The sequence below is a fragment of the Apis dorsata genome, unplaced genomic scaffold, assembly GCF_000469605.1.
Source record: "Apis dorsata unplaced genomic scaffold, Apis dorsata 1.3 scaffold_887, whole genome shotgun sequence".
NCBI lineage: Eukaryota > Metazoa > Arthropoda > Insecta > Hymenoptera > Apidae > Apis > Apis dorsata.
Window position 1 is genome coordinate 375,586 of NW_006264003.1, and position 13,113 is coordinate 388,698.

Here is a 13,113-nt window from a genome sequence, read left to right on the forward strand (position 1 = left end):
AAATTACATAAAAAAATAAAAGTTATAAAATATATATAAAATAAAATAAAAAAATTATTATTATTATTATTAAATTTAAATAATATTTTAAAATGAAAATTATTCTTATAATTGATTGTTCTGTTAAAAAAAAAAATGTGAAAGTAATTGGGTCATTTTAAACTTTCGTATTGCACGAAATTTTATCGTGTGAAATTGCACATGCGAAGAAAATTAAAGAAAGAAGGGATGCTGATATCTTATCCATTAAATCTCCCCGAAAAAGGTAAGGTTAAGCTCATACTATCAATTACGTTACCCCAGTTCTAAAGCTTATTTTACACCAAATTGAATCAAGACGCTCAGGATAAAATATATTGCGACCATGGATTTATTTTAAAATAAGTTTGCCTATGAAATTAAAAGATTAATTAGTCATTATCTAATTTTGTTATAAACTAATTAGAACTTAATAATAATAAGACATATTTTATTATTACATTTGATATTATCGTTTAAAAAAAATATTTTTTACAATTTAAATTAATTTTAGATATATTATATCAGCATTTATCAATCTATACATCGTCAATATTAAATTTTTAATGGATCGCGAAATGGGAATTGCCTGAACTGCTCGACTATTCGAAATTGCTTGAAACATATCTGAGTTTGAAACACATCCAAACATGTATAATTTTATAAATAATTTTATTTATTTATATAATGTATATAATAATAATAGGAATCCAGAAAATTGTTAAAAATTTATTAATAAATTTATTTAATATGTTCACAAAACAATATTTTAATTTTTGTTCATTTTTTTTTCTTTAAATATTTTTGTCTTTTCACTCATTTCTTTTCTTCTTTTTATTTGAATTATTTATTTTTTTTCTATCCATGCTTCCCTTTTCTTTGTTTTTCTTTTTCTTGATTTTTTATTATTTTTTCAATATAATTATATTATTTCTATATTTTTTCTTGATTTAATTTAAACAATTTTTTAAACGAATTTACTTGTTAACGAAACGTTTACTAAAAATATTACATAATTTTATAAAGACAAAAATAATTTTGATTTCAATTTTTATTAATTTCAAATTTTATTAAATGTAAAACCTATAATTGTTTCGGAAAGACATTTGTTTGGTAATGTTTTTGTATTATACTATTATATATTTTAAAAATCTTCTTGTTCTTTTTAATCTATAATTAAAAACTCATTGATTGTCATTAAAATTTTTTCATGAAAGAAATTTTCATTTAACTCAGAAATAAATGCAAATGAGAAAGCAAGATTATTATAATGTTTACGAATAACTGAGTTAAAAATAATTTTTTCTGTTGTAAAAATTTTCCAAATACAAAATGTTTTCAAATATTATTATCTCACTTTTTCATATCCATTGAAAAACAGCATTATAAAATTCACTTTTAATATTTTTAGAGCATATAATATAAACGATATCTAGGAAACTGATTATGGAATTATTTCATACAATATTTCTCCCATTTTTATTTCTATTAGTGTAAACATTTCTAAAGATTGCAATATTTTTCAGATTATCCTACATGCTTTTTCAATTTATAATTTATATAATAATATAATAATTTATAATTGTGAAATATAATTTATAATAATTTATCTTGTTGCATAATAAAAATATTTAAAAATTTGAAAATTTGATTCAATTGCTAACTATTTCAAAAAAATATTTTTATTGTTTATAAAAAATCTTCAAATAAAATAAAAATCAGGATCATTTAAAAAAAGAAATTATGTTATAAAATAAAATAAAAAAATGCTCAAATAAAAACAAAAAAAATATATAAATTATAAACTTAGTTCCTTTAAAATATTTATAGGAAATAGACTAATTTCATCAAATTTAAGATCAAATTGAAGATCAGAAAGAAGCTGAAATATAATAAATAAGTACAAATATAATAAATGAAGATAATATACAGATTTTGATATACAATAAAATAATATACAATAAAATACAATGAAATATCATATCAAAAAAAAAAAAAAGAAATAAAAATTAAATAAAAGTTTTGGAATAAATGACATTTAATAATGAAATTTAAAAATATTTTTTAAAAATTATTTCAAGGATAAAAAAGAACTGATGATTTGAATAATTCGATAAAAAACAAAACTTGTTAATATTATTGCTGTCAATCATGAAAAATATATAAAATATCATCACAATATGATATTATTTTTAAAATTATAAAATTATTACATATATATATATTATACATATAATTATTACATATATATTTTTTACTTTACAATCTATGTAATCAAACTCATCTATAGAATAAGTCAATACATTATAAATCATAAGTTATTAGTAATCATAATCATACTTCACAGTTATATATTTTTCATTTTAATCAAGAATTCATCTCTTTTATTTCAAACGAAATAAATATAATAATTTCTATTATATTCACAGTTATAAAATTTTTTATTATATAAATAAATACATTACATAAATTTTATTATCCTAATAAAAATGTGCTTACTTTAATATGATATCAAGTTGATCCTTCTATTGCTTTAATAGGAAATCTCATATTAATGTCATTTATTTTTATTTAATTTTATAAAAATAGAATAATATAAATTATTAATTTTATCAAAGTAATCAATCAATCTGTTAGAACAATTTTTAATTAGTGTTAAAAAAATTTTTCTGAATAGTTTTGATGTCCAAAAAATTTTAAATGAAACTTTCCTATTCAAAGTCTCGTATGTATTAACCAATAATGTTTTTTTTAACTTTTTGCAAACAAATGTTACAATGGTAATTCTTTTCTCGAGTCAAGTGTTGTCACAATGGCAGAAACGCTAATGTATTTGTTTAATTAACTTTTTTTTATTTATTATTGAAGATTCATACCAAAAGATTTATTGACCGTATATTGATCTCGTTTTTTTTTTCATATTTATTCGCTAAAAATTATGCATAGAAAAAAATCCAAATTGTAGAATTTTTGCATTGAATTGATTCTTTCTAAAATCTGTAAATATTCAAATAATATATTCTTCTGAAATTTTATTAATATTAAATATTAACTATCTCTTTAATGATAATCATAGATTCAAAATTTTTGACAGATTGTTACGAATTCAATTCTAATATTAACTTTTGAAACATATCTTTTCTTAAAATTCATACATGTATATAATCTATATATAATCTATTCAATTTCTAAATTTTTTTAAAAAAATATAAAAATATATATATTGATAATTTTTTTCTAAATATCTAACATTTTGTATTTTTTAATACATAAACTATTTCTGAAAATAAAATTTTCTTTATTGCGTGATTATTTTTTTTACAACATCTTTTTAAAATATTTTATTTAAAATTATTTTCTTTTTTTTCATTATATTATATTATATTTTTGTTTAAATTAAACTTTTTTTCAAGAATTAATATTTAATTTTATAACTTTTTTAATCTAGTATAAATGAGTAATTCTCATGTCATAAATGATTACGTTTTCATGTTATAATTCTTTTGTAATTGTGTGTTATATTGCGAAATCAAAATCAATGCTATGACAATGCAAAAATGACAGAAATCAAAAAATTTATCGTAACCATAAAAATCATAATTTGTTGTATGAAAACATACCTTAATATATGCATCGACAATTAACGGCGTAGCAATCGTGTTGTATTATTTTCTCTTCAGTTAATTTTTTTCTGTTCTACTATTCAGATCTATTTTAGTATGTAATTTCAAAAATTTAGAGTCCAACAATTGTGATCGAATCATTAGATAATGAGAAAAAAATAGAAATGAATTATAAAAATTTTAATTATTATATATTTTGATTATCTTACTCTATAATTAATTCTTAATAATGATTTTATGCTGATTATTATTGAATATTTCTTGATCATCAATTTTCTGTTTATAAAAGACAAAAAGTAGTTCTATAAATAATAAATCATAAAAATTATGATCTTATAGAACTATTTTTACACTATTTATGATTTATGATTATTTTTATCAAAGACAAAATAATTATCACATATAATTAAAATTGATTTCTCTTATATCAAAATTATTTTTATCATTAATTAATAAAAGATTCTTCCATTTAATTTAACATATTAAATTATATATAATCAGTTTCTTGAATCATTGTTGAATTTTAAATTAATATTAAATTGTATCATTAATTATCAATTATTAATAAATTATTAAGATTTATAATATTAATTCTCATTATATTTAAATTTTTTTATGTAAAAATATTACATGATAATGTAAAGAATATATTTTCCTTTTTAAATTTTTGATTTATTTGTATAATAAATTTTTTGAAATATATTTTTTAAATCATTTGAAATATATTTTTGAAATATATTTTATTTGTTATATAGAAATAAATCATTTTCATTGATATCACTATCATTTAACATCAATTTAAAATTTTTTTTTCTGAAATACATTTCATATAAGTTTTTAAAAGTCTTGTTAATGATTTTTTTTTATGGAACTTATATAAGCTAAAATAATAGAACAAAATTTATTAATAGATTTAATCATAATTTATGTTGTATTAATTTCAGTCAATTATCTAAATTTTTAATTATTTCAAATTTCAACATCATAATTAAAAAATATGATTTTCATTTGGTAAGACAAAAATATAATAATTTATTATATAAAAATCATTATGTAAACTCAAAATTAAATGAAATCTATGATAATCTAATAATAATAATAATGAAACTGTAACTCACTTTTCCATTATTTTATATTTATATTTTATTATAAGATATTAATATATTCATAGAAAATAGGATTTATAATTACATTATTGTTGTCGCCAAAACCATTGGATATTATATTTATTTTTGTGACAATCTTTTCTGTAATTAAATTATTATATTATATATCTTTAACAGAAAATATTATATAATATATAAATATATTATATATAAAAATATATAATATAATGAGTAATAATTATTTTTATTCTTATATTAATTCTTCTTTTATTAATTTTTATATTATTTATTTTTTAAGAAAATCAATTCATTATTTTTTCTTTCTCATAGAGACTTGATAAAAGATACATAAGATCTTTGATAAAATTTCTAATATTTGATATTTTTCTTTATATTTGTGCGTGTTCAATAAAATTATATTTACTTTTTGTTAAACAAATTGTTTTAAATGGATTTAAATATTGTATATTCAAATGAAATAAAAATTATTCATTGTATATTTTAAAATGGAAAACTTTGCATTATTTCTTCTTTCATAATGAATATTTGTATTTTATTATTATTATTTATTATTTATTTTATCTTTTGAATTATTAATTATTAATTAACATAATTTAATATTAAATAACTTACTTACTATTATTTAAAATTATTATAATTTATACTTTAACATATATGATTTACTAATATTATACAAACCACTATATATATTATTTATAATTTCTTTCAATTTTTCTATTTTTCTTTTTTTTTCTTTTTCTACATAAAAATTTTACATATTTTTCTGTAAGTGATTTTTTTCATATTATACATTTTATTTCAAGAAATATTTATTTTATATATGTATATTACTTTATATAATTTAAATAAATCAAATAATAAGTATCTTTATATTAATTTTCACAATAGTTTTATTTATTTAATAAATAGACTTTGAAAAACAGAGCTAGAAACTTTGTGAATAAATATATAATTATTATTCATTGAAACAAATGTATTTTTAATACTTCAGCTATTCAATATTAAAGATTTTTACAATAAAATTTTTTTATAATAATAGTTTAAAATAAAAAGTTAAATATAGTAAACTTTATTAATTAATTAATTTTTAAAATAATTTTTATATTATTTATGTATATATTTTTATTAACAATACATTTAATATATTAAATGTTAAAATTATATTTAATAAATATTAAAAGAATATTAATGATTTTCTTTATAGTAAATAATATTAAATAAACAATAATTCAAAAATGATATATGACATTATAAATTTTGAAATTAATATTAATAAAATTTATTATAAATGTTATAAAATAGTGAATTTATAATAATTAAAAGAATAATTAAAAAATTAATTAATAATAATTAAAAAATAAGTATTTATAGAAAAATATAGAAATGAAAAATTTTTACATATCTTTAAAGAATGTTTAAAGAAAGAATAAAAAATATCTTTATCATTTTTTTAAGAAATAGAAAAATTGTGTATTATAATAATACAATATAGAAATATAAACAAATATTGTATTATTTTCAATAGTTATTTCGTATTTAAAATCAAAAAAAATATTATGGTTTATAAAAATAGTAAAATATCATTGCGGGAATTATTTCTTTATGTAAAAATAAGTATAGCTATAGAAAAATTATTATATAATAAAATTTTAAATTTTAACTCTTCTATAATATGATATATAATGAAAAGATATAAAAAAAACTTATGTAATGAAAAAAATAACTCACGATCAAAATATCTGATAATGAATGATAATAGATCATAAAAAAAAAAACAATAAAAAATCCATTTATTATTATTCAAAATTTATCAATTAATATTGCGTTTTTATTTATAAATGTTCAAACAAAAAATATATTCGACATATGTTAAAATAATCTGAAAAAAAGCCATTCATTAGTACTAAAAATAGAAAAAAAGAATAAGTTTTACTAAAGTGTATTTACAGAAATCAATAGAGTTTTAAAAAAATATAATTTTTAGTGATAAATGCAAATTTAATATATTTGAATTTAATAGAAAAATGTGAAAAAAACTGCAATCCAACATTTTATTGCAGAATGAAAAAAAATAAATAATGCATTATTTTTTTCTTCGTTATTCGAGATAATTTTTCGTTAACTGGAATAATATTCAAAGATTCTATGAAAGATTTTAAAAAATCTGAAAGAAATACTTAATTCGGATATTGTTCATAAAAACAAAACAATCTGATTTTATAGTTTTCAAAAAAACTCGTGATAATTGTATTCAAAAATATAACGATTTTCATGAAGTTGTCAAAAAAATAAAAGCCAAAATAAACAATTATAGATAAAAAAAGAAGATTCAAATAGAAACATTTCGATTGAATTAATTCTTAAAGCTAATATAAATATAATATATAGATATAATATAGATTTCTATAGAGATATAATAGATTTCTTCTATAAAGAAAATATAGATATATAATATTTTTTCTGGAAATATATGATAATTTTTAAGCTATTCTCAATAAAGAATATATCAATTAAAAAATGATTTCTAAAACGAGAAATATAATGAGATTCTCAAAGTAGATTCGAGAAAATAAAGCGATTAAAAAGTACTGCCAAAGATTAAAAATCAAAAATTAGATATAAGATGTTAAAACTTATTACGTTGCAATGGATGTCGAATACTCTCTTTTGATGATAAGATCATTTCTCACTAATAAAAAAAAAAAAATAAAATAAAATAAATATAATATATAAATATAATATAGATTTCTATAGAGATATAATAGATTTCTTCTATAAAGAAAATAAGATAGGATCATCTGCAGAGTAAAAACAGCGTCGAATATATATTCCTTATTATTTAGAATATGTAAGATATTCAAACACTATGGCTATAAGATCTATAAAAAAAACAAAGTATTTATTTAATATCACTGTTTTTCCTAAATATTATATATGTTTATATCAGAAAGATTTTTTTATAAATAATATAATTATTAATATAAAGCATATCTAAAAATCTCGATCAAATATTATTTCAAGATTTGAAGTAGAAATCAATATAAAGATAATTCCAAATTAATTTGAATAGATGATTTACTCAAATAAACTATTGTTAGCATTACAATTTCCCTAATTAATGATTCCTAATTAATAATATTATAGCAATAAGTGAATTACTCTAATAGAATAATTATAATATAACAGAAATAAATCAGGAAGAGAAAATATTTAAATTCTCTAAAAAATAGCATGTGATAGATTAAATAGTAGTAAAAATTGTTGATTTTATCAATAAGTATTATATCAAATATTATTCTCGATCAAATAGAAAAAAAATTAAATAAATTTAATAATGTCATCCGTTTTTAATAAATAAAAAAATTTACTGTTATTGGCAATTTGAGTGTCGATCTTCAACCTAGAATTTTGCTTATGCTTGATGTTATAAATGTATTCATAATGGAATGATGCTAAAAAATTAACAACAGTTTGGAATTTTTGAATAGTCAAATATCAATATATTGAGTTAATATTATATTCATGGAAAATGTAATTTTTGATAAATATATTAATTTGGATCATTAATATAATTAATCTCATGATAAAAGATAAATGAATGTATAAAAGATTCAATGTTAGAATTTTTCGCAATTTATTGAAGTATGAATCTGAGGCTGTCATAAATGTATCATGTGAATAAATTTAGAAATTTTATAAAGAAACTATAAATATAAAAGAAAAGATATAATAACTTTTATACATATAAGACAAACTCTTTTTTCTCTTATTTAATAATAATATGAGCAAAATCATGATGACGTCTTTTCTCAGATCTCATTTACGGAAAATAAAATATTTTAATAATTTCGTGAAATACTGATATCATAAGAAAAAAGTGAATATATTATTGCACATTGCACATACGAGATAATCTTTAAAAAAATTTACCTTTGTAAAAATTAGAAAAAACCCAAAAAAAGACTTCAACAATACAACAACAATATTAGAAAGGCCAAAAGAACATAAGAAAATTTATGTTTGCAAATAAAAAAAACGGAATTCTATTTTAAAATCATCGAAGAATTTAATCTTATTATTAAATTGAAATATGTTGCAAAGAGACAATTGATGAGTTATTCCATATAAATTTCGAAAAAGTTGAAAATATTTTTTGAAAATATTTTTTTAAGCATTATAATTTTTAAATGAAAAGTCAGTAATGCTAACTATAAAAGAATATATAATAATTAAAAAAAGAAAATACTTAAAAGAAAATACTGAATTATGCTGGAATCTATTAAATTAATCTTAAAGAAGGATTCGAAGTTTTCTGAACAAAAAAATGTAAAGCTTTATTAGGAATTAGAAAGTTTATAATATTGATTTTAATCTTTAAAATCAATCAAAAAAATGATTATGAATTTTATTATGTATTTTCTCCAATCGAGTTGTTATATGATATATGATATATAATAAATAAAAGAATTTTACTTTCTTATTAAATGCAATTTCAATTTAGATAAAAGAGAGATTTACAGTATATTCTATTCAAACAATCAATATAATCTTATAATAGATAATATAATAGTTAAATAATATTTTAAATGCAAATCTCAATCTACATATTGTATGTTATTAATGTTTGATATATAAAATTTCTTCGTTATAAAAGAATTCAAAAATGGCGTTTCTCAATATTTCTAATTATAAACATTATTTCATAAAAATTATTTCTTTAATAAAAATTGTATCAAATAAGATAAAGATGAAAATAATTAATAACAGTAAAATTGAAGAATATTATATATATTAATAACTTAAACCGATAACATGACATTTATGATTATTATATTAAAATTTGGCTTGCAAGCCAAAACCAAGAAATAAACTGATTAACGAATGATATATTGGCAATACATAAGATCAAAATTAATAGCTAAATCACTCAAACAAATCATTGTATTAATCAATAAAGTGTAATTATATGTAATAAATTCAATGTTAAATATCTCAATATATACGTCAAACCAATTATTCTATCATGTAAAAACTGTATTAAAAGATGATAAAGATTTGTGTTTAATATTAAAGATTACAGTTATTACATTAAGTTTCTCCTATATGACTTCAATAAAAACTGTTTTTTATGTTATATATATGTTATATATATATGTTGTACATATATATATACATATACATGTTGTACATATATGGTATAAAATTTATAGATGAGATTTGCGAGAAAATTGCATATTATCCTGAAAATGGTATTTATTGAAATTATTTAAGATATCATATTAATTCTGCTTTACTTTAAAGGATTGTTTTTGATAGAATTAAAAACCAAAAAAAGAATCTGATATCAAACTTTATACAAATATAATTTGTAGCAATTTTGTTACTGTTTCTCAAATAGAATGAATAGCAAGACAAAATGGCTGTCAGTGAAACTATAATATATATATATACTGTATTATTAATTAATATAATATATAATATAGAATTGGTTAAAAAGTTAATTTCTTATTGAAATTAAAAATTAAAATTAAAATTATTAAAATAGTTTGAAATAATTTCAATTCATACTAAGTTTAATTCTGTGAAAATCATTATATTTATTATATATTATTCATAAAGAGTTTAAGCATTCTGTGGATTTAAAGAATTCAAGCTCGCTATGAATAGATAGATACTAATATAAATGATACTTATATGTTATATTGTATTTATGTAAACAGTTGAAAAATGTTGTCACGATTCTGATACATGGTAGGTAAAACAATCATTGTCGTCATTATATGTTTTTTCAAACTATTTTCTATATTGAGGATAAAAATAATTTTATAACTCTTAATACTTTCTTTAATAGAAAGATTTTTTTTATTGTATGATATGATTAGATTTTCTTCTCATTCTTAATATTTGAAATAAATTGAAAAATATCAAAAATAGATGTATTTTTAGTATCTTTTTAACTTTGATTATTTAAATTCATCTAATTATTTATTTCACTTTATTCTGAAAAATCTACAGCATTGGCACATTGATCTCTTAATTTAAAAAGCAAAAACTGACAGCAAAGCGATGGGCAATGTTAATATACATAAACTAATATTGATTAATTATGTCTAAATAGCTTTTTAAACAGTTCACCGTTATACATTTTAAACATCAATCGCTGCGCTGTGATATATTTGTAAAAATAGTAGATAAATAATGGGTATATACTAGCATACATACTGTTACATAAGATGTATAAGAATCGAAGATGATCGAAGCTATTTTTGCTATACATAATTATTGAAATATCTATTGAAGATTATAAAGTTGAAAAAAACTTAAAATTTCTCGAATGATGTTATGTTTCTGTTTTTGTATTTTTAAAAAATGAGGAATTGGATAAAGAAAATGGATAATTATTATTCTACAAAAAATTAATTTCCCAAAATATTTTATTTATTCGTAATTTATTGAAAATAATATAATATATAAAAAAAATCACATTGTGATGATATAAAAATGTTTTATTTGTATATCTAAAATCTGTGAGAAAATATAAGCTTTATATATATCATATATATATAAATATATATTTTTCTTTTTTTACAAATTTATTTATTTAATCTGTGTCATAAAATTTTAAAGTAGATTAAATAATTAAAAGAAGAGTACATATAATGTCCCATGTTATTTATCGATACAGTATTATATGACTGTGTAGAGAGTATTAATATATTTAACACCTTTGGAGAATCGATTCTGAAAATTAAAATACTTTAATAAAAGTTGTATAAAAATATCAATTGAATTTATTTATTAAATTATAGGTATATGAATTCGTGTAACGAAAGAGAAATAGAGTAACAACGGTATAATATAGCAGATTTCATTTTCTTTCTATCTCATTTTATCTAACGCAAACTTCAAATACAATTGGTATTTAATAAATAAAATATTAAACCAAGTTATGTTATATTGGTTTTAATCAACATTTTTGTATATATTTATACATTATACATCATTACATTTTATACATATCCAATTTTTTTTTATTTGTTTGATTTGTAGAATCGATCTTCCAAAATTCCATGATTATATTAACGCTTATAGATAATATATTTTCAGCTTGTTACATGCTTATTAATTCTATGAATGTTGAATCTATCAAAATCAATCAATCAATTAAGATTCAATTAATCAACAAATTATTTTTACATAATATTTTAAATATTTTACATAATATTTAACCATAAATATATGTATTATATATTATAATATATTTATAATATACAAAAATTTTTAGTACTTTTGAATGCATAAAGTTTGTGTAAAATTGATACGTAACTTTACTTTAACAGTTTGGTATTACTGCTAGGAATTTAACTTTTATTATTAAATTTAATGTATATTGTGTAAAAATATATATTAAACAATTATTAATTATTTAATTATTATATTGAAAGTGTAAAAACAATGAATCCAATAACAATGCGTTCTGTATGTATTTAATACAATAAAAATATATGTACAAGGTAACCTTATCTTTGATTTAAATTAAAAATAACAAATTATTTTCAGATATTAATTAATCAAAATAATATTATGAAGAGATACTTACATATTAGCACGGTACTTAATAAAGTACAATCTGCACGTTATAGACCAAAAGCAAAAGTAGTACAATCACTAACATATGAAATGGCAAACCCTCCAGAATATATTGTTGCTAGAAAATCTTGGAATTCATGGAATACATGTATATAAAATAATTATAATTTTAATTTGTTTTATTAATAGTAATATTTTTAATATTTGATATATGTAAAGTTAAAATCATACATAAAAATAAAAATCTATATGTTGATTTTAAATTTCTTACAAAATAGAAAATATAATAAATATATTATTTTTTTTAGCAAATGTAAAAGATGGTAATAGGCCATCAGAAACTGTTATAGAAGATATTTTTATTCGAAATTTTATTGAAGGTACTTGGCATAGATTATTTATAAGTGAGATAATTATTAAACGACAACATAATATAATTAGGATAGCTGGTATTGTCTTGCGTAAAATACCACCTATTAAAATGCATTTTCTACTTGGTTATAGTGAACAATTCTTAAGTTATTGGTTACATTGTCCAGTCAAAATGGAAATAGTAACAACAGCAAATAAAGATGATGTTATATATAAAATAATATAATTTAATAATAATAATTATATAAATATTTTTAAGTTTAGTTTCAATTATTATAAAAAATTATATTATGTAAATAAAAATAAATCTATAACCATTAATTTATTATAACATGTATACTTTTATTGTACAAGTTTTAATATTAAATATATTCTAAAGGCAA

The 13,113-nt window shown here is 17.8% G+C and overlaps 1 protein-coding gene across 1 annotated transcript; it reads left to right on the top strand.

Moving 5' to 3' along the window:
• The first annotated feature begins 12,104 nt into the window (after positions 1-12,104).
• LOC102681654 (28S ribosomal protein S24, mitochondrial) lies at positions 12,105-13,113 on the top strand. Its single transcript, XM_006623400.2, has 3 exons — positions 12,105-12,247; positions 12,329-12,506; positions 12,667-13,113. Exons 1-3 carry the CDS (start codon positions 12,224-12,226, stop codon positions 12,954-12,956), a joined length of 492 nt encoding a protein of 163 aa, XP_006623463.1. The 5' UTR covers positions 12,105-12,223; the 3' UTR covers positions 12,957-13,113.

What these genes read in the sequence shown, in the direction of transcription:
- LOC102681654 (XM_006623400.2), top strand. Translation starts at nt 12,224, where the DNA reads ATGAATCCAATAACAATGCGTTCT. An exon ending in ATCCAATAACAATGCGTTCT is followed by an intron (nt 12,248 to 12,328) that starts GTATGTATTTAA and finishes AATTATTTTCAG; the next exon opens with ATATTAATTAATCAAAATAA. An exon ending in TTGGAATTCATGGAATACAT is followed by an intron (nt 12,507 to 12,666) that starts GTATATAAAATA and finishes TATTTTTTTTAG; the next exon opens with CAAATGTAAAAGATGGTAAT.